Source organism: Mercenaria mercenaria, chromosome 15 (genome assembly GCF_021730395.1).
Source record: "Mercenaria mercenaria strain notata chromosome 15, MADL_Memer_1, whole genome shotgun sequence".
In the NCBI taxonomy this organism is placed as follows: domain Eukaryota; kingdom Metazoa; phylum Mollusca; class Bivalvia; order Venerida; family Veneridae; genus Mercenaria; species Mercenaria mercenaria.
The window spans coordinates 26,717,024-26,738,828 of NC_069375.1; the positions used below are offsets into that span (position 1 = coordinate 26,717,024).

General features: G+C 31.4%; 2 protein-coding genes across 4 annotated transcripts; both read left to right on the plus strand.

Moving 5' to 3' along the window:
• Window positions 1-629: 629 nt before the first annotated feature.
• LOC128548983 (uncharacterized) lies at window positions 630-8,177 on the plus strand. Of its 3 annotated transcripts, none has more exons than XR_008367403.1 (8): window positions 630-833; window positions 1,280-1,389; window positions 3,416-3,535; window positions 3,840-4,040; window positions 4,475-4,584; window positions 5,399-5,519; window positions 6,167-6,243; window positions 8,039-8,177. XR_008367403.1 is itself a non-coding variant. In XM_053524848.1 (7 exons), the coding sequence occupies exons 1-7, from the start codon at window positions 793-795 to the stop codon at window positions 6,178-6,180; spliced, it is 717 nt and encodes a 238-aa protein (XP_053380823.1). In that variant the 5' UTR covers window positions 630-792; the 3' UTR covers window positions 6,181-7,718. The 3 variants fall into 3 exon arrangements, 1 of the variants encoding a protein (XP_053380823.1); XR_008367402.1 differs by having other exon boundaries at window positions 6,167-6,250; window positions 8,039-8,173; XM_053524848.1 differs by lacking the exon at window positions 8,039-8,177 and having other exon boundaries at window positions 6,167-7,718.
• On the plus strand, window positions 8,040-10,958 carry LOC123549444 (uncharacterized). Its single transcript, XM_053524847.1, has 5 exons — window positions 8,040-8,206; window positions 8,573-8,692; window positions 9,113-9,232; window positions 9,633-10,040; window positions 10,342-10,958. The coding sequence occupies exons 2-5, from the start codon at window positions 8,599-8,601 to the stop codon at window positions 10,530-10,532; spliced, it is 813 nt and encodes a 270-aa protein (XP_053380822.1). The 5' UTR covers window positions 8,040-8,206; window positions 8,573-8,598; the 3' UTR covers window positions 10,533-10,958.
• Window positions 10,959-21,805: the final 10,847 nt, after the last annotated feature.

Below are 21,805 nucleotides of genomic sequence, written 5' to 3' on the forward strand. Positions count from 1 at the left end.
ATTGTACCCTTTGCATCATTGAAGGTTCCATGTGCACCGCCGTATGAATACATTTGTGGATGTCTCTAAATTATATTCTGGTACTTATAACATGTGTAAATGTTGAGTTCTACTCAACCCAGGGCTAGAGGGCATGGGCAGCAGCCTGCATTTCCAGTACCCTCCATGAACAGGCTTAATTAAACCAAGCCCGATACATTTTCTTTATTGTCTTGTTGGGCAACCTGTGGTTTTCCACTTTTTTTATTTCACAATATCCACTTATTTATGCGAATATGTAGTGACAATAGTGGTCACTAACAGGCAGTTTTGTCCTGTTCAGATAATTATCTGGAAAACACGAAGCTTTTCCACTTGCCGTATGTGATATTTTTAGAGAAAAGTGTCTACATAACCAAGTGAATATCTCATTGGCAAAATTATGCCACCAAAAGTTTTAAAGACTATATTTTCTTTACATGTAAGTTCTTAATAATTGTGTTCTATCACAGGATGTGCAGTCAGACCGGTGCTCGAGTCCGGGACCCTCGCTTGAAGGGCGAGTGCTGTACCGACTGAGCTAAATGGCTGTCTGACAAAATATTTCCCCCATACCGTAAAAGTCCTATAGACCTAACGGAACATGAATTAAAAAGTAATTGATTATTTTCAGTGAGTCAGGACTGCACACTGCCACAAGAGCTCTGGGGCAACTGGACGAGTACCAACCTCGGTACAATAGTCATCACAGGGACTTCCCCAAGTTTGACATTTACTAAACTATTTACCGCACAGACTGTCAGTGCTAATGAAATGGAATGTCGTTATACGTCTGGAACTCAGTATATTCTCGAGTAAGTTAAAATTGTCAAAGTAAAATCGAATAAGAAAAATGTGCGTTTCCCAGTTTGCAGTAATGTAATGTACATGTTAATTGAATTTTTATAACGTTGATTAGAAAAGATTCATATAATATACACTTATTTAAATGGATGGCCTTTCAATAGTCAAAGGTCAGAAGCTTATCAATTGTTTTAAGACATGACATCAGAGCTTTATATCTTCAGTGTTATACTTTGGCCGAGAAAAATCAAATATTAAACTACAGACCGGCCAGTAGTTTACAACTATCTACCTTCGAAGTGATCAATAGTTTGAATTATTCAGCCTCGGAAAATGGGGTACGACCAAAAGAAGCGGACTCAAGAATGGTTCGAATAAGCTTGAATCTTTCGTTCTTTCGTCATAATCGATCTGAAATAAATTAGTATAAACTAAACTCATACATCATTCTTTTCAGGTCAAAGTACCACATACCTACATTCAGTTCCACGAATCCAATTTTCATGTGGATGTGTCTAGATCTCCGCAGAGCAAGCGCTTACTCTTACTACTACTATCTAAACTCACGTGAGTATTCCCGTATAGTAATTACTACCATTATGTAATTGTACCCCCCGACAACAAAGTTGTAGGTGGGGGGGGGGGGTGTATACTGGTTTCAGGTTGTCTCTCCGTCCGTCCGTCCGTAGACACAATCTTGTGCGCACCAACTCTCCTCATCCCCTTGACACAATTTAATGAAACTTCACAAAAGTGATCAGTAACAAGAGTAGTTGTGCATGATGCATGTTAGGTTCTTTCAGAATTTTTTTTTGCATGGTTATGGGACTTTGTTTTTTGTTACTATACTATATATATAGACACAATCTTGTGCGCACCAACTCTCCTCATCCCCTTGACACAATTTAATGAAACTTCACACAAGTGTTCAGTAACAACAGTAGTTGTGCATGGTGAATGTTGGGTTCTTTCAGAAAAAAATATTGCAGAGTTACGGGACTTTGGTTTTTGTTACTATTCTATATACATACAGTCTGCATATGCAATCTTGTGCGCACCAACTCTCCTCATCCCCGTGACACAATTTAATGAAACTTCACAAAAGTGATCAGTAACAACAGTAGTTGTTCATGATGCACGTTAGGTTCTTTCAGAAAAAAAATTGCAGAGTTATGGGACTTTGTTTTTTGTTACTATACTATATACATAGACACAAACTTGTGCGCACAACTCTCCTCATCCCCTTGACACAATTTAATGAAACTTCACACAAGTAATCAGTAACAACAGTAGTTGTGCGTGGTGCACGTTAGGTCCTTTCAGAAAAAAAAATTGCAGAGTTACGGGACTTTGTTTTTTGTTACTATACTATATACATACAGTCTGCATATGCAATCTTGTGCGCGCATAATCTCCTGAACCCATGCACACAATTTAATGAAACTTAACACACGTGATCAGTAGTAACCCTAGTTGTGCATGGTGCATGTTAGGTTCTTTCAGAAAAAAATTCTGCACAGTTATGGGACTTTGTTTTTTGTTAATATACTATATACATACAGTCTGCATATGCAGTCTTGTGCGCACCTAATCTCCCGAACCCTTGCACACAATTTAATGACACTTCACACAAGTGATCAGTACCAACCCTACTTGTGCATGGTGCATGTTACGTTCTTTTAAATAAATATTTTGCAGAGTTATGGAACTTTGTTTTTTGTTACTATACTGTATACATAGAGTCTTAATACTTACAGTCCACATAATTATGCAGTCTTGTGTGCGTCAAATTGCAATGTACTGCGTCAGTGCATGCGGGGGGTACATTTATCACCTTCAGTGATAGCTCTAGTTAGTATCTGAAGTGTCAAAATTCATAATATTACTGTTTTCACACTGAACACGTTCCAAATATACTTGTAAAAGTTAAAGGAGTAGATTTACGTGAAGCAAGCAGTTATCGGACGTATTTTACCAGATGCTTGTATTATTTTAAAATTTTAATGTACAGACAGATTATTTTTTTTTAGGTCAACAGAGTTCGTGTTGCTTTTTTGCCTGTCAGACAGGATTTTTCCGATTTTTTTTCCGTGCTGGAAAGATTCATCTTACAACCCGGGATGTAAGGTGACTCATGTGCCGAAATTTATGAATGAATGCGTAAATTCATACACTACTGTAATAATATATTGCTTAAAAGAAAAGCATTAGTTTAATTTTATTTCTTCTATTAACTGAAGAATACGGTATACAAGAAAAAGAATATATCTCTAGTTCAAGGTGCGGATGGAAATATCTGGCTCTCGGATAACTGTTTCGCGGTAACTCGACAGAGCCTCGTGACCGCCTAAACAGTTAAGCTGGAGCCAGATATCTCCATCCAGCCTCCAACCAGTGAAAGATTCTTATATTATTCAATCGTTCGAGTAGTACCTTGTCACATTACTATCTCATTAACAACGGTACGGATAATCGTACGTTTGTTAGAAGAAATAAATGCGTTATGTCTAATTGTATTAATCTTAGAAAACCCTATTTATTCAACCTTAATCAAAAATTAAGAAAGTTACATTTTGTATTTATTATTTTTCAGCTGTGGAGTTTGGTTTCGATGGTTATCGGCTTGTTGGCCTTCCTGACGCAACAACCTCTGTCAGTGACGTGTGCACGGAAACACCTGATACAGCCGAGTTTTATACGATGATCAAAGATGGTACGGACCTTTTATCTTTTAGTTATGACTATTAACAAACTGTAGTACAGCCGGGCTTAATTCAGTTTTAACTGCACGCACATTTCTGAGCTAAATCTATTGTGATATGGTTACTTTGTGACATGATTGCGTTACAAAATACCAGCTCAATGCAATGACATTTTAAATTAACTGAAAATAGCTTCACGTATAAAGTCAAATGTAATAGACTCAACAACCTTTATCACCTCTGCAACCTCAACATGTAGTAAAATGAGAAGACAATAGAAATGTATAAAATATGTTTTCACATTGAAATTTACAGGGTTTGAGACAGATGCCGTGAATGCCGTGCAGTGTGCAGATCCAGTGCTTGGTTCATTTAGCTACACGTACACAGACGACTCAGGAGTCACTTCCTGTGAAAACGCTATCTCATCTTTCATAAACGCCTGCGACAATTCGAACAGAACGCATATATTGGTCAACAACAGTGACTGCATGTCTATCAACCCTTTCTATTCAAGTATGTTAAATGCAGTATTTTTGTTGTTGCTGTTTTTTTTGTTGTTGTTTTTTTAAGTGGGACACATTTTATGACCATGACTGATTTGTTCTATCCACATTACCGGCTTCAATATTGTTTTTAATCCAGATGAAATGGACCGATCAATAATATGGGAAAATGAAGAGTAGAATGAAAAATTGAAAATTCATTTAATTATTCCATTTGTGATATGATGTGCGACATGTATGAAATGTAAGCGTAATAAGGTGTTTTGCTTATTTGATATTATAACAATAATAGTAAGTGCTATGGTTTATAAAATTACTTAAAAACTTAAGTAACGGAATATCTTGTTGGAAGTCTGATATTTTATATCGATGGAGCTGAAGCAAGTTCGGACAATCATGAAGTTGTTCACATTTATGATTCCTGTTTTCTTTGTATGATTCCAGGTAGCGGTCAGTTAGGATGCATTGCCAATGTACAGGATTCCAATTCAGATGTTTATTACATATCTTTGTATAATCTAGACACCTCACCAACGACACAGTTTATATGCATTGTGAGTAACAAACCAGCATTTTCGCATTTTGAATACCTGTTTTAATTATAGGAGTTAAATATAAGCGATTTCGATTCTTTTTCCTGACCGATAAGTTTTTGTTCTCCGCTTTCTACATAGAATCCCCGTCATTACGTTAAGCCAGCTGGATAGCTTCCTCCTATGAAGAACTCTGCCAATTCGGTAACCACTCGGACACGGAGACCCCTGATATCATTATCTTGTACACCGGACTTACGTTTTCGGTGATTTTGGCCATGCCGGCAAAAAGATCTGGTACTGCAAGGCCAGATGACTTCTGTTTATGACAACTAACGATTCATCCACCATGTTTATATAAAATTCGATAAACTAAATATCAAATGCCTTTAATAGTTGCTTATATTCCTTACAGTATAGTTTATTTCTCGATTGAAAAAAATATAGAAAAAAAATACCGTTACACTACAAATGATAACTAAACCGAAACTGTCTTTTATTTTTGTTTACTAACATTATTTTCCTGTGCTGTGTTTAAATGGGCAACTGTAAGAAAGGGTGCAATGCAGAAATAATTTTCGTTTGGTTTACTTATTCTGCAGTTTGTCAAATATGGTATGTAAGATATTGGTTGGAGTTGCAGATGGGAATATCTTGCTCTCGAGTATTGTGTTGGTGGTAACTTGGATCGGACCGAAAATTCTCATCAGCATCAACAGCCAGTCGCAGATTATTATATGTTAGACAGCCACTAAAGTCACCGATGAAACGGTTTACTTGAATATATGAGCAATCTTATTAAATTTAAATAAAACATAATGTCATTATATGTCAGGCTGTGACCAAAGATAGCAATGGAACGGTTTATCTGAGTATGAAGCAGACAGATTGTGTCTCTAACCAGTCGCCGACAACAGCCCCAACAGGTGGAGCAACAATGGTCCTTTCAGCTTACTGTATGTAATTAATTTCTGTCATTTGATTATGAATTAGTAAGTTATGCTAACAAATTAATTCATTGTACAGTTTCATAAGTTTTCTTTATACAGAAAGTGTAATGCATTTAAGTCTTGCATGCAACACACTTTCACGCACTGCAAATAAACTTGAAACACATGCCTTGCTTGATTGTTTTCAGAATATTAATTTCAACTTGAATCTCACACTGTTTATTCCTTACTTCTTTTTTTTTTTTTTTTTTTTGGCTTTTGACAAATAAATATGGTTATTGTTTACTGAGTTTCACATGAAATTAGTCATTATATTCGATTTTCTCTCGATGAACTTTGTTACATGTACGGTGTAGTATCTATTTCAGGCTAACGACTGTGTACTTATACAACAAAATATTTAAACATCTATTTTGTTATTTCGTGTTGCAATAACTTCAAACTGTTTTTAATTTTGAAAGTTTTAGAATTTCAATTTATATAACATATACAATTTATTTGATTCGGTTACACGATTCAGTAAAACAAAAACTGTTTTGTACAAGGGAGGTTGTTTTTAATCTATATAACAGACGATTTTATTATATTTTTCGGCAGTACTTGCGTTTGTAAAATTTAATTACATGTATATAAAGTATTGCCTTTTGTTTCAGATACATGTATGTAAACCCAGAAAAGGTTGATAATGGTTTGGGTGGTTAGAAGACTATCACTTGTTTAAACAACACGGGTACTAGGTTTGCACGTTTGTATAACTGAAACATTGTCCTTAATTTCTGTTAGCAGCGACTTACTGTAGCACATATTACATTGCTTTACACATTATATTCAGTTAGGGGTCCTCCGTGGCCGAGTAGGTAAGGTCGCTGACCTCAAATCACTTGCCCCTCATCGATGTGGGTTCGAGCCTCGCTCGGAGCGTTGAATTCTTCATGTGAGGAGGCCGTCCGTCCAGCTGGCTTACGGAAGGTCGGTGGTTCTACCCAGGTGCCCGCTCGTGATGAAATAATGCACGGAGGGGCACCTGGGATCTTCCTCCACCATCAAAGCTGGAAAGTCGCCATATGACCTATAATTGTGTCGGTGCGACGTTAAACCCAACAAAATAAATAAACAAAATATATTCAGTTAATCTGTTACATGTCTGTTTAGTCCTAGAAAAACTTACTTTGTTCACTGAGTGAAAATAAAATCTCAAGTATATATCGACTAGTGACATTATTTCCATGTATTCTGAATACTAAAACACGTCATTTAGACGTTATGTGATTTTGATGTGTAGGCACATTGCATACGCATAAGCTGTCATGAGACGGTTTTTGCAGGCAATAACAGTGTTGCTTTTGTAAGGAAAAATTTATGCAGCATCAAATCTGAAACTTGTTTAAAGACACGTGGCAAATTTAAGTATATTCTAGTATTTATATCATTGTCATTTAACATCTTAAAAACTATAAGATAATTGATAAATAACAGTATCTGCTTGGTATTACAGTTAACAAAAAAATACAAATATTATGGTTGGGGAGTGGGATTTCGATGACTATTATGTATAAATTAGATTTAATTAGTTTTATAATATGTTCATTGTTGCATATTTTTGGACCACGTTTAATTTCTAGAATGATGGGTGTTTATTTACACAGATTTAACCCTTATCATGCTGATTCTGTCTTTTCGACCAGTGAAGATCTTGATAAGCCTGCACATCCGTGCAGTCTGATCAAGATATGCACTGTCCGCCATTCAGTCAGTATTTTTTTTTTTTTTTTTTTGGTAATCACCCTTTTTAACAGTCGATGGTACTGTCCAAATTGAAAAGTTCATTACAGAAATTTAGCTGGGTAAGGGTTAAAGCTGAACAAAACACTGGAAAGATCACAAAATCCAATGATATTTCTAAGTGTTTTTTGCAAAGTGATCTGCTTGTAGAAATATCTGAACGCTTTTTTTCGGGATGATAACGTAAACAAAAATAATGTATACAAGGTAGGTTCTGAATTTGATCCCCTATGAGATTGTGGTATTGTTTGTTTTATCACTTTTATTATCAGAATTATTTTCATGAAATCCATGCACGGGAAATAGAGGCCGTCCTAGGACTAAGAACGTCAAAATATTCGCGTGTGTGACGTGCCTGGTGGCGGGAATTAGTTTTTATGACCTGTCACCTGTTACTATACATGTGTATGTTATAAATTATATATCCGTAACCGGTTTTAAGGAGATTTTTGTTTTATAACTGAAGTGATATTGATGATATTAATCCAATACATTTACAACGTAGAAATAACCTCGTGTTTTCACCAAATCGTTTGTATACATGTCTTTTACATTTTCCTTACGTTTTGTTTCAACAAAATTTATCAATGATAACAATCCTGTCGTCTAAGTGCCATTATAAACTTTAAACAAGCACAGATATTTTATCTGTTCAAGCAGGTCTAATCGACGACTGTTATATATGTTTATCTGTTTAAACGGTCTAATCGACGAGTCTTATGTATGTTTATCCATTCGCACAGGTCTAATCGACGACTCAGACTCGAAGAAACGGAACTGGACTTGGCTGTTTATCTTTCTGCCATGCCTTGCGCTTTTAATTATTTTCATAGTTGTATGTCTTTGCCTTTACTACTGGTTAAAGAAAAGAGAAACGCAGAGAGCCAGAAGGAAAACAGCGCTTGTGAATGGTACTTGCTTTGTGGTTTTATATTTTGTAATACTTGCTTGGAGGAAGCTCGTCCTGGAAAAACATAAACTGGAACTTACTGCTTCTAAAAGAACTGTGTTAATTAAAATCAAAATTTGAAAAACTAGACCATTTGCAAGACACCTTGTGCTAGCTTACGTCATTGACACAAATGATGTTATACTGCTGTCTTATATTGTTTCACTTCACCAATGTTTTGTTTAAGGGAATACTATATTAGTATATAATGTATACAATATATTGAACAAATGCTATTTTCTATAGGGACTTGTTAATAGAACTTTAAGCGATACAGAACTATACAAAATTAAGCAGTTTTGTACATTTTCTTTTTTTTCTATCCTAGCCGATCACCCACTTGGCGAGGTATCGATGAAGCTTGATGCACCAGCGTCCCTAGGCTTACAACATGGCTACATCGACCGTAAGAGAGATCTCTTCCATAAACATGCACAAAGCAGAAAATGTAAGTTATTGCATTTGTATCAGGATAAACTAATGCAATTACTTTTTGTTGGTTAGAAAAATACGTGCTATGAAGGGTTGTAATGGTATTACGAAATTTAGTTTAGGACGTAGAATCATAAAAACGCACGCAGTGAAACATAAAGTATTTTATGGGAAAATTCATCTCTTAAGAAATGTTTTTAATATTGCCAATCTAAGATTCCTTATGTATGACAGAAAGAGTTTTTTCTGTAAGGTATTGATACAACACTGCCAGAATTTATCAAAGTAACGTTATCGACCTTGTACCTTTTGAGTCTATTTAAAGACATATGATATTGAATTTGAAGAATAACAAGTAATTATAATTCTATTCATTGAAATATACTCTTTTGATATTACATGTATTTCTTTTATTGAAATTCCAATGTCCCTTTAGCTGAAGACGAGGAGGATTTGTTTTGTGAACAATCACTAGATCTGAACTTGGAAACAAAGACTTGGACACAGTTAGAACGTGGGAAACGCCCTCCTGTCATTAATAAAGCCTTCTCAGGAGGTAAGGTTTTCTTAACTTAATCGACCATCGATTAACATTAAAAGTCACACTTAATTTGTAAAACTAACCTTAAAATTTGCAGTTCTTCGTATAATAAGGACACTAATTTGAATAAATGTCTTACAGTTGATAAAAGCAGTTGTACTTCGCGTTGTTGTTATTTCTGACAGAGTCCGACAGGCGATGCTTCGTGCGTGAAGGATGATCCACTTCTCATAACCTCTCATGAACAGAAATACGGCCAAACCGTATCTACAATCATTTTGCGTAGTTGTGTTCCAGAAGATCTTCTAATAGACTTTGTCAAAAATCTTCTCACAGATATATTTCGTTTACCTAAAATTAGATGTGAATTATACATGTATATGTTGGTTCATTTATATTGGTATTACATTTACAGCGGTCACAACCAGTTCAAATGGCTCTATCCCAAACGGATATGACAGAAAATCAAAACAATCGAAAAGCATTGCTGGCAGGTGGAAATCAAAGACCAAGAATTTCTTGACTACAAGAATGGCTGCCAATAGCTTCAGAGGAGGAATTAAAAGCAATCATTCAAAATCGTACGAGAGAAGTACACGAGCATCAAGCGGGCGTGGTCCGAATCTGAAAATAAGCAATGGAATTCACCCTGAACCTATTAAGAAGACGAAAAGTGTAGCTGGATCTAGACCAGGGTCAAGAGCTGAGTCTAGAGCTGTCTCTAGAACTGGATCTCGGAGGGGATCAATAGATAACCTCGTCATATCGAGAAATAATAGAATGCCAAGAAGTAAAACCATGGTGCTAGCTCGACAAAAAGAAGGTATTAGAATGAACTTTTCGTTATGATTTAATATTATCTAAGAAACATCTGCTAACTACAAAACAAAATTAAGCCCAATACAGTAAAAGAGATATGCAATAGCATTAAATTCGAACTAAAGTAATGTTATTATAATGTTTGCGTACTTGCGAAGAAGTAAGAAATTTGAGGCCTTCGATTATAGCAGAGATCAGTGATACATTTGAAAATGAGGCTAACACTAAAACATAGAACAAAATACTAAATACATATACTTTAGAAGAATATATTATTAAACGGCATGTTTCCTATTCATTTTCAGAGAAGAAACCAGATATCTTCACTATGCCTGAAGAGTATGTAATAGAAGGAGGTCCTAATGAAGTTATGCCTACACGTCCAATACCTGTTACCAGCAATATCTTACGTGACACATATCAGTCATTGAACAGGAGAAGTTTAAGCAAACTAACACTTAAAAAACCAGGAGCTAGCAAGAAACCCTGGCATTAGTAACTGAAAACATGAAATGTGTTTAAAAACGATAAAAGTTTGATGAAAAAAAGCTAGAGATTGACCTGTTTTGTTTAGGAATTGAAATTTTTCTAGTCTTTTTTTTAAATGCATACGAAAAGGAGCTTGCAGTTCCTTTAAAAGGACACTGGAGTTTTCCAACAAAACTTTGACACAGTTGAGTTGCATATTTGCTGATAGCATTGCAAGAATCGAAAGCTTTAGGTGACATAAATGACAATTTGTAGTCAATATGGATTTAGTTTATACATATTTGTCCTCGACAAAATGCTATTTATGTTTGCATTCAATATATAACTGAAGGATAGGATTAAAACAAAGACAGTTTTAAAGAGTTTCTCCTTAACATGTATTAGCCTCATTGAAATGTTTCCACCAATAGAAATGCATTTGTCTTATCTCGCCTGTCTTATCTCGCCAGAAAAGTGCAGAAAACGCTAAATACGAACACACGCACGCACGCACGCACAATCGTTGATTTCAGACAATGTTGGTATGCTGTAAGTGTTAAAGTTTAATACAGTAACGGAATCTATTAAGGTATTATTTGACCATTTAAGAAAGCAATAAAATGAAAAGTATGACACACAGTGCAGTAAAAAGCCGAACACAGTACGTTTCCAGTAACACCTGCATTTCTAAGCTTGAACATTTTTATAAAATTATATATTTAATACTGTCATCTCATGCATATTTTAAGAACAGCTAAAGACATTGGAACAAAAGTCGATTTTTAATACTTCACAAATTCATTTGTTCCCTCCCAATTTCCATTTTAATATCTAACGCCCTCACTGAACATCTGTTGTTCCGTTTGATAAAAGAGTTGTTTTTGAACCTACAGATCTTTGATATATGTTTAAATGCACGTCGAAAGTATATCAGTTTTAGTGACATTTTTTTGAGAATGTTTTTGTAAACTATAACAGAGTTTGTCTACAGAAAGACAATAGAAGTTGAAATTTAATTTAAAATTTGTTCAACATAGCTGCATGTACAAGATGCAAACATAGAATAGTATATTTTAACCTTCAATAGGATATTATTTCAGCCCGCCTCTGCGGGACGATATTAGTATAGGAATTTTATATGAAAGTCTACGATAAAGACCGAAATTCTCGCTTGTGGAGAAAAGAAACTTGATCATAAGTTCCTGCGAAGGAATAAATTCTTTACATCGGACAGTAGTATTAAATATGGGGTTTTTGGAACATCTGACCCCACTTGACCTTTTGACCACTTCTAAAAAACCGACCAATACCAACCAATTAAAAACCACAGGTTTTAACTTTACTTTCGTTTTCTCGTATTTTCAGAAAACCTGGTTATAAATAGCTGACATATTTTCTGAAAATGTTATATTGGAATTTACGTTGTATTTTCTGAAAATGGCTATGTGGGAAACCACAAATTCAACCAATCAAAAGCCTGCCATTTTTCTGCCAAGTGGCAGCAATGTGACAATGTCTGCCAACTTGGCAAACTTTTGGCAAAACTTTGGCAGATTATATTATATTATATTTATTAATAAAATGTAAAGGTGGGTCTACGACCCCCGGAGGCAAAGCCTCTGGTCTTTAAACTTATTTTGAATTAATAACTACATTATTAGTCTTTAAATAATTTTAAATACATTTCATATAGATGAGTTTACAGAATAAAATATATTGTTTGAAAGAAAGAAGATTTACTGATAATATAAATCCTCATTATGTTACAACAAAAAATGGTAGACTTATGTTAAGAGCTCAGTGTGCATCTTGTGGAAAAATGAAATCAAAGTTTGTTAAAAGTACAGGGGGTAATTTAGATATTCACAAAGCAATGTTACCTTTATTACCTAAGAAAGGTTTAACACTTCCAGGATATAATTATTATGGGCCAGGAAATCCCCTAGATAATGGACCCCCTGTCAATGAACTGGATGCAGTATGTATGGACCATGATTTTTGCTATGACAGTGATGTAAAAAAGGGTACATGTGATAAGCAAATGCTTTCCAATTTAAATAAAACTAAATCAAAAACATTTGGAGAAAAGATTGCAAAACATTTAGTTGTAAAACCTATAATTAAAACGAAATACACACTTGGTCTTGGACAGGAACAACAGTTCCCTATGGGCTTAACGCCCAGACAAAAACGAAAGTCAAAAAACGGGAAAAGGGGGTAGAGTATACCCCCGGAATCACTGTACCAAGCTACCGCTGGAGTGATGAATTAGCAGAAGAATTACACAAACCAATTAAAAGAAAATTTAGGAAACGAAGAGTGATAGTTAATGATATTGATGATACTTGGTCAGCTGATTTAGTTGACATGCAAGCTTTTTCAAAATACAATAAAGGAGTAAAGTACTTGTTAACCGTTATTGATATATTTAGTAAATATGCTTGGGTTATTCCATTAAAGAATAAAACTGGAGAATCTGTTACTGAAGCATTTGAAAAAATAATTTTAAAAGGGCGATTACCAATAAATTTATGGGTAGATGAAGGAAAAGAATTTTATAATAAAAAGTTTGAATCATTTTTGAATAAAAATAAGATTAATATGTACCATACATTTAATGAAGGAAAGGCTGTAGTAATAGAAAGATTTAATAGAAGTTTAAAAAGAATAATGTGGAAATATTTTACAGCAAATAATACTTATACTTATTTAGATAATTTGCAGGATATGGTTGATAAATATAACAAAACAAAGCATTCTAGTATAAAAATGACACCAACCGAAGCTAGTAAAAACTTAAATAAAGGTACTGTTTACTTTAATTTATATGGTGATTTAAAGATACCAAAGAGCAAAGCAAAATTTAAAATTGGTGATCGAGTTCGCTTAAGCAAACTTAAAAGACATTTCGAAAAAGGATATACACCAAACTGGACAGAGGAAATATTTATAATTTATAAAATTAATAATACAAATCCCAGAACGTACACTATTAAAGATTTAAATGATGAAATAGTTCAAGGTTCATTTTATGAACAAGAACTTTTACCTAATACACAAGAAGTTTTTAGAATAGAAAAAGTTATTAGACGAGACTATAAGAAAAAACAAGCTTTAGTAAAATGGAAGGGTTATAGCGAAAAATTTAATAGTTGGGTACCATTTAGTGAATTGGAAGAAATTTAATTTAAAAAATATATTATATAAATGAGCCATAAAAATTTAATTTCTAATAATGGAATAGAAACAATAGATCAGTTAATCATTCACTTAACTAAACTAGCTGCTGCTTACAGAAAAAGTTATAAATTTTGTGGGAGAGTAAGTACTGGGTTATATATTACAGCAGGTGTTTTTGGTTGTTCAGCTGCATTAGCACTTGTTCCAGCTATTCCTATATTTGTAGCAGTTGCTGGTGCTGTTCCATCAGTAATTACCATATTTACTAACAGACTAAAACTTGACGACAAGAAATTTATTTTAAAAGCACATCATCACAAAATAAAACAACTTATAACAAAAGCACATATCGGAAAAGTAAATAAAGAAGATCCAAATAAAGTTATTAAGGATATTTTTACAATACTATTAGAAATGCAGAAAGAAAAAAAATATTCAACACCTCTTGAAATGCATATGAAGGAATTTAAACTTAACGGATATAAAAGTAAAAAAGAAGAAGAGTTGTATTAACTTTAACTTTAATTAAAAATTTTTTTCTATAAGTATATTATATATAGATGGTTAATAGAAAGGTAGATAGAATGATTATGCCAAAATTATCTAGCACTTTAGGAGAAATAATGAATCCAGACAAAAATTCATATAAGAAAGTTCTTAAAAGAAGAAATGTTATTAAATCAAAACTTGATCAAATAGTTAGCGATGAATATAAAAATCATGTCATTGATAAATTACAAAATGTTATAGATCCTTATCTTCGTAAAAGAACTTAATTTGAATGGGACTGTGGTTGTCTATTAACTGAAGAAGAAAATGATGAAAGATTATGTGATTGTCCCAGACCAAATAATTATCGAAACAATCCTAAAAAAGTTATTGTAACCGATTGTGATACTAATGAAGAAAAAATATATAGAAGCACTTACAAAGCATCTAAAGAATTTGGTATTAATGCTGGGTTAATAAAAATGTGTTGTGAAGGGACAAACCGAGTAAAATGTGGAATATCAAAAGTTAAATGGAAAAAGAATATAATTTAAATATTTTATTTTCTTCTTAAAGATAATTTTAACTTTATTTATTTTATTATTTTTTTTAATTATTTTTTTAATTATTTTTTTAATTATTTTTTTAATCCTTTTTTGCTTGAAGACTTTTTTTTCTAAATTAATAAAGAAGGAAATCGGAGAGATCTACAAAACAAATATTATAAGAAATTTGAAATTAAAATTACATATAGACCAAGATCCAAGAATCAATTATATTTAACCATAAAAAGACTCTTTTGAAATACTTAATCTGACTTAAACTTTAAAAGTATAAAAATAATGTTGTTTTAAAAAATAACTTTTGGCAAAAAATGGATTAAAACTGATACAATATAATAAATCAGTTATTTTAATTCAAGACCTTTAGTAATTATTACACAAATGAAATAAAAAAAAAACTTTCCATCAAGCTTTTGGTGAATAATAATAGGAAATTGGTAATTGGATTTCTGAAGGAAGGGCTGGAGAATAGAGTCAGTTGATGCATCATTATATAAATAGATATAAGTTTAGTCCATGGCTGCTTAAAGTTATTTAGATTTACCAAAACCATTAAAACACAATGAAAAGGATTAATAAATATAAAGAATGATGATAACGAATCGTTTTAGGATGGTTGCCATTTAGCTTAACAAATTTCCTGTTAAAGTAAACCTCCATAGAGTTTCAAAATATAAAAAAACATATAAACGATCATGATTATACTGGAATTAAATTTCCTGTTACATTAAATCAAATACCTAAAACTAGAAGTTTATATGAAAATGAATCATTTATATATTTGGATATGAAGAAATTAGTATTTTCCCTTGTACATCTCAAAATATCACTACGAAGGAACAATGTGACAATGTGCTAATTACTAATGAATAAATAACGATGAAGTCTGTAAACCCCCAAGATAACGTAGTCCACCATTATGTTTGGAATAAAAGGGACTTAAATAGATTAATGTTTAACAAAAAACCAAACATAAAAGAAAAAAATATTTCTGTAAAAGTTGTTTACAACATTTTGTATCAAAGAAAGAATATTAAATGAACACATACCAATTGTTTAGCTTATTAATGGTATCCAAGCGCGTAAAAAGGCCAAAAGAGGGATGTAAAGTACAATTTATAAAAAATTATCATAAAGGTTTACGCAGGTACCTTTTGTAATTTCTGCTGATTTTGAAATCAATAAACTAAAAATGTTTAATGCTATTCCATCAAACTGAATCTTCATTTACTGAACCATATCAAATTCATATAGATTGTGGTTACGGCTATAAAGTTGTTGGTTGTTATACGATTAATATACTAAACCAACCAGATTTATAGAGGCCCTAATGGCTGTTTATAAGTTTATTGAAAAAATGCTTGAGGAAGAGGAAATATGTAAAGAAATACTTTAAAGACTTGTAACCAAAAAGATTTGAGATTGTCTAAAAAAGGTGAAAGTGAATTTAAAAAAACAAAGTTTTGTAATTTGTGAAAAAGAATATTAAGGAAAATGAAAATGGAACAAAGGTCGAGACCCTGTCATATAACAGGAAAATCAGAGGAAGTGTCAATTCAGAATGTAATATTAATTTTAACTAACACATTAAAATTCTGTTATTTTTCATAATTTATGAGGTTATGACGGTCATTTATTATGCAAACAAATAGGGGAAATTCACAAAAGAAATTAAGTGTATTCCTAACTATATGGAAAGGATGATGGCATTTATGTTTCTGACTTGGTCTTTATTGATTCATTCCAATTTAAGTCTCAATCATTGGATTACCTAGTAAAAAATATTCCAGAATTTAAATATTTTATCTCAAAGAATTTTATTGTGAAAGCATTAATTTATTAAAACAAAAGGTGTTTTATCCATATTATTACATGGATTCATTTAAAAAAATTCAAAGAAAACAGAATTATCTTCTAAAGAAGAGTTTTTATTCAATTTAAGAAACACACATATCTGACAACGAATTGAACTGCTAAAAATATTGGAAAAAATTTAAATTAAAAATGGGAGATTACCATGATCTCTACTCTAAAACTGACGTATTTACTTTTAGCTGATGTATTTGAAAATTTTAGAAAAATATGTTTAGAGTAATAAAATTAGATCCTTGTAATTATTTTAGTAGTCAGTTTAGCTTGGATGCAATGTTAAAATGACTGGTATTAAGTTAGATTTAATAACTGCTTTTGATATGTATCTTTTTATTAAAGGGCACGAGCGAAGGAATAAAGTTATATTTCAAACAGATACAGTAAGCAAACAATAACTATATGAAATATTATAATCCTAAAACTTGACAGCAAATACATTATGTACCTTGACGCCAATAACCCTTTAAGGTTTGGGCTATGTGTCAACCTTTGCCTCTGGAAGCTTTAAATTTATATCGAAAAAACAATTTAAAGAAAATGATTGCAAGTTTTAAAAACTAAACTTTATAGTTGAATGTGGTGATCTTGAAATATCCAAAAGAATTACATTAAAACCACAACGATTAGCTTTAGCTCATGAAAAAATTAAAGCTACCAGCTTCAATGGCTTTTGATTATAGTAAAAATATTAAAAACAGAATTTGAAATAGGAAAAGTAATGTAAAAAATTTAGTTCAACCTTTAATGCAAAAAACAAAATTATGTAGTTCATTATAAAAAATTTGAAACTATTACACAATTAGGGTTTTAAAAGTAACTAAATACATAAAATATTAACTTTTGACGAAAGTCCTTGGTTAAAAAAGTATATTGATTTTAATATCTCAAAAAGATCTAAAGCAAAAAATTCATTTGAAAGGACTTTTTTAAGTTAATGAACAATTCTGTATTCGGTAAGACGATGGAGAATTTAAGTAAGAGGGTTAATATAAATTAACACATGATGAAAAATATTTTAATAAATACATAGCCAAACCTTCATTTGTTAGTTCAACGCTGTTTAACTCAAACCTTTTGTATTCATAGAATAAAAGAAAGTTTGATATTAAACAGACCTTGTTATGTTGGAATGTGCATTCTAGATTTATCAAAATATTTATGTATGTTTTCATTTAAATTACATTAAGGAAAAGTACGAGGGTAATTGTAAATTATTGTTTACTGACTCTGATTATTATGTTATGAAAATAAAAAACAAAGATGCATATGAGGATTTTTATAAGCGACAAAGATTTATTTTGATAATAGTGATTACGATAGTAATCAAAATTTTATTTTGATAATAATAAAAAAGTAATTGGAAATTTAAAGATGAAGCTGCCGGCAATTCCCATTGTTGAATTGTTGAAATTAAGAAGTAAAATGATATTCATATTTATTAGAAAACCGAAGTTAATATTAAAAATGTAAAGGAATTAAAAAACTCTGTTGTTAGTAAACAATAGTTCATAAAAATTTATAAAGTTACTTTGTTTAATTCAACCCAAGTAATCACTCCTTTAAATTATTGTTCTAATAAACACCCAATTTTCCAGTTATGTTATAAATAAAACATCTTTACCATGTTATGACGATAAATGATATATCTTCGATAATGGTATTGATACATTAGTTATTCATTAAATTAAAACTTAAATTACAGATCATAAATTGTTACTGAATATCATAACGTTTAAAGAATTAATATAAATAACATCATTTTTTTTTAAATTTCATTTGCATAAAATTATAGAAATAGGATTCATTTTTTCTTGTTATTTTTTACATTATTAACTTGAAGAATTACATTTTCTTTCTTTTTTAGTTGTAATTTAAGCTTCTCCTTTATCATATTTAATAGCATCCAACCAGATTAATTAAAAATGCAATTAAATTAATTCTTACATTATTACCTTTTCTGAACTAAACAGGACTTGCTTTTACAGGTTTCCATTGATGAAATAATCCACCATCGGTTCTGGGTTATAAACATGTTAAAACATTGGAGGTTTTCTTATAATTGCCTTTCTATTTGTTTTTCTATTTATTTACTTTTTCATTTATATTATTGAATATTCCTTATATTAATTATTCCAGTTAAATAAATGTCCTTTTTATTAAAAATAAATTATAATAGTTTGTTTCATTTACTCTGTGATTTGAATTTAGTATTTATACAATAAATTCATACAAACGGTACTTTATTTGTAACTCTTTTAATGAAAAATAATCAATAATATCCACAAAGCATACCTTGTTTTATCTTGATATTGAACATTGTTGTATTTTTACATTGGTTTATTACTTAATTACCTTCTTTCGGGGGAGGAAGTCCAAATGGATCGAAATACAAGCATTTCCAGGAGAAAAACCTCGGTTTTATCAAAGTACAAAAGTAATTAAGTAAACAAATCCCAATGTGTTCAGGACCAACAGAGTCATCCAAATTTATAATTCCACATTCAAAACTTTTCTTTTAATTTTAATAAATATTTCTACTAAAACACCCCTTTTAAAGTTTTTTATTTTAAATTGTTTTACCAATTGTTCAATTTCAAGTTAGTATAGGTTTGTTTATACATTTTATATTTTTTTTACTTAGGAATTCGTTCTGTAAGGCTCTCGTTGAGAATCAATCTGTACTCCTTTCCCACTTTAACAAGATGTAATCAAAGTATTCCTAGTCTAGCAGCCAACATACCTAAAAACCACCGTCTTGTTTTTGTTTTTTGTGAATTTAATCACTCCAGATCCTAACTTATTTGCTTTCTTGATTAGGTGTAGATATGGTGATAATCATATTTCTCTTATCATTAGCTACTGAATTTCATACCATTTCCAAAGTATTTTACTAACACCAGTACTGGCCAGTCAGAAAAGGGCTCCAATGCCTAGAGGGGGCTAATATTTTGGAGCTATTTTGCTGCCATTGGAAGATTTGTTTTTCCTAACAAACCAGCTAAAGCTCTAAAAAAATCCACCATTTTGACCCTTGACTGCGAACATTTGTTTTTTCGAAATTGTAATTTCTAATCCCTTCTTATTTGCACAGTTTTTAATTTGATTAATTGTGTTTTTGTTAATAGTAAAGAAAGTTTCCATGTTAAATGTTTCATTGTCTTAATCTTAAAATTATATGGTTTTGTTGTTTGAAGCTGGCTAAATTTTTCTTTTTTGTCATCTGTAAGGTTAAATTTTTATAATTCAATATAATTGATGACATTATAGATAATTTATATTTATTTTATTTAAACAAAAACAAGTTCATTTTCCAATTGGTATTTATTTCACTGTTTCTTCATCAATTACAATTGCGTAAACACGGATATTTAGCTGCTGGTGGAATTTTTATTTAGCTGTTCATGTAATATTGCTTTGGATCTTCTGTAGTTACTTCCTTTTTATATTCTAAGTTAAAATGAACAAATCCAAAATAATTATAAAAATTGATTGATTAAGAGACTTCCAGTAGTTTTGATATTTTGTTATTAATAATAAGTAATACTTCATCATATATTCTTGATATCTTGTGTTTTATGTTTTGTATAAAAAACACAATTACCTCTTCAAGACGACAAGAGATCAACGTGCAATTTTTCATTTGACTGCATTAATTTTTAAAATGTAATCTAATAAATGTGGGTATGTTCTGTGACTTACTTTTATCTGGTCGTTGTAAATAACAAATACACGTTGTGGTTTGTTACACAGCCCGTTATTCTAAAGGTTATTAGTTTGTGTGTATCAGTTGATTGCGTCACCATTTCCCTAAGGTATGACCATCTTGTATTTTTTAAATCTTTCAGTAGCAATCTAGATCAAACCCAAATTCATTAAAAATTAACGTGGATGGAACCATAGAATTAATATTGTTACATTTACGCTACCAGGATCAGCAGGCATTAGCTCTAAAAATTCATTCTCATCATCGGTCAGCTGCAGTTGTATTGGAATTTGACTGGAGGTAAATATTAGTTTCTAAACCTGAAAAAATGACTTAATTATTTAATGGAATCTTTGCTTTTTTTCTTTACCACTTGGAAGTAATGCCTTTCTAATAGCAAAACCAACTATTATATAAGCTCTTCGGTTTTTCTGAGTTCGGGTAGCGCTAGTATCAATAAATAAACTCATTTGTTCAGTTGATTTTACATAATCTTCAGATAGTTCAACCAAATCTTTTTATTTTAATTACTTTGTATAAATTAATACAATCATACTACAATTTTTCCATTTTGTTTAACCACTAATTGATCAATTAATGAAGCTGCATAGTAATTAAAGCAAATTATCATTTACCATCATACCCAGCACCATCAGCAAGCTTATTTAATTTAAAACTTACTTCAAAATACCATTTTAAACCAATCAAAAATATGATCTTCTATCATTAATTGTAAAGTGATATCCGTTGTTCTTTTTGTTGCTTAACTTATTTCCCAGGACAGATATTAAAGCAGTTTCTAATTGAATAGTAGTAAATTCCATATCTTTCACAATTTTGTTTTGTTCTAAACATGTATATATTATATATATTAATTTTTTTATTAAAGTTTAAAACTTTAGTTTTTATTTATTTTTATTTTATATTTTATTAAAGTTTTAAAACTTTAGTTTTTATAAATTAATCTGTTAATACGTTTTTGTTGAGCTGAAGTTCCGGACGAGCTAAAAGCTCAGATCCTGACAATATTCTATATATACTCTATGAATTTCCTCCTCATTATCATTAATTTTAATTATTATTCTTTTTTGTAATTCCTTGGCAATTAACATTACCAACTGCCGGAGCAGGTTTCTTTTTAAATTTTTCAACAGCTTTGCTGCCAAGCTAATTTTCCAACTTCTGTCCAACCTTTTTTGTACCACTGTCAAGTGCTGCTTTTCCTGCTGGTTTCCCAAAGCTTTTTTTTCCAGACTGTGCTAATTGGAGATGCAAACTCGCTTGAATACCAATTTCGTTTAAAGTGTTCAAAAGATACTGTCCCGTGTATGATTTCTTCTTACTGTGTGAGCATCAACAAACTAAATATTCCTTTATTTTTGTCATAAACTTTCTTGTACTTTATATAAAACTAAATTTTCTATTTTCATAATAAAAGTTTTGAAAACTTTAGTTTTTAATAATTTCTTTTAAACTTGTGTAAAATTGTTTAAC

Bases quoted from the DNA above. Each gene is read 5' to 3' on its own strand.
- LOC128548983 (XM_053524848.1), top strand. From the start codon at position 793: ATGGAATGTCGTTATACGTCTGGAACTCAGTATATTCTCGA. The intron at 1,390-3,415 runs GTGAGTATTCCC...ATTATTTTTCAG, and splicing joins CTACTACTATCTAAACTCAC to CTGTGGAGTTTGGTTTCGAT. The intron at 4,041-4,474 runs GTATGTTAAATG...GTATGATTCCAG, and splicing joins TATCAACCCTTTCTATTCAA to GTAGCGGTCAGTTAGGATGC.
- LOC123549444 (XM_053524847.1), top strand. From the start codon at position 8,599: ATGAAGCTTGATGCACCAGCGTCCCTAGGCTTACAACATGGCTACATC. The intron at 8,693-9,112 runs GTAAGTTATTGC...ATGTCCCTTTAG, and splicing joins ACATGCACAAAGCAGAAAAT to CTGAAGACGAGGAGGATTTG. The intron at 9,233-9,632 runs GTAAGGTTTTCT...TTACATTTACAG, and splicing joins TAATAAAGCCTTCTCAGGAG to CGGTCACAACCAGTTCAAAT.